The following is a 920-nucleotide window of genomic DNA, read 5'->3' on the forward strand; positions in this document are numbered from 1 at the left end:
CCCTTCCCGGCCCCCTAAACCCCAAACCCTAAACCCTAAACCCTAGTGCCGCCAGCGCACACACAGAATGCATGCGGCGTATCTTCCACGCATCGACGTGTGTGACGCCCGCCCAAACCCTAAATCCCAAACCCTAAACCCTAAACCCTAGGTCCTGGTGGTGCTGACGGCGCTTTCCTGTTCCCGGACGCAGAAGCGAGGGTTCCGTCTGCTGCTGGTGCTGCTGTTGCTGCTGCTGCTGCTGCTGCCCCTCTTTGCTTGGCTGGGGCCATGGCAAGCAGCAGGGGGCCCCCTGAGGCCCCGGGTCCTCAGCAGCGGCGCAGCGCCTTCTGCCTGCAGCAGCAGCCGCTGCTGCTGCTGCTGAAACTGCTGTTGCTGCTGCTGCTGCAGCAGCAACCTGCTGCAGCAGAACAGCCTGAGGGCGGCCAGCCCCCAAACGCAAACCCCAAGGACCAAGGGGCCCCCTGGGGACCCCCCGCAGATGTTCACGACGTAGACGAAAAAGAGTGAGCCTTCTGCTGCTGTTGCTGCTTTATTTACTGCTGCTGCTGCTGCCGCTTTGTTCGCTGCTGCTGCTGCTGCTGCTTTGCTGCTGCTGCTGCTGTCTTTCATTTGCTGCAGCTGCTGCCTTCGGTAGCGCTTGCCGCGGCGCCCACGGAAATTCGAATTTGGTGTTGCTTGTGCTTGCTGCGGCGGCGGTTTAGGGTTTAGGGTTTAGGGTTTAGGGTTTAGGGTTTAGGATCTAGGGTTTAGGGTTTGGGGTTTGCCTGCAGTTTACGTACAAAGGTAGTGGCGGCCTTTTTGATATTCCTGTGCGCCGTGTTGGGCTCGGTGCCTGCATTTTTGCTGCTGCGGCGGCAGCAGCAGCTGAGCAGCAGCAGGAGCAGCGGCAGCAGCAGCAGCCGGCGGTGCAGCAGCAC

At 60.9% G+C, this 920-nt stretch overlaps 1 protein-coding gene across 1 annotated transcript in view; it reads left to right on the forward strand.

Moving 5' to 3' along the window:
* Positions 1–270: 270 nt before the first annotated feature.
* ETH_00039135 (zinc transporter ZIP domain-containing protein, putative) overlaps positions 271–920 on the forward strand; it is a gene marked incomplete at both ends in the record, with an annotated part of 2884 nt that continues 2234 nt past the window's right edge. The window contains one exon of the mRNA XM_013376433.1: positions 271–506. Coding sequence (XP_013231887.1) covers positions 271–506 — 236 coding nt within the window. The remainder of the gene's footprint in view (positions 507–920) is intronic.

The sequence above is a fragment of the Eimeria tenella genome, genomic scaffold (assembly GCF_000499545.2).
Source record: "Eimeria tenella Houghton genomic scaffold, Eth_scaff3453, whole genome shotgun sequence".
Lineage (NCBI taxonomy): Eukaryota > Apicomplexa > Conoidasida > Eucoccidiorida > Eimeriidae > Eimeria > Eimeria tenella.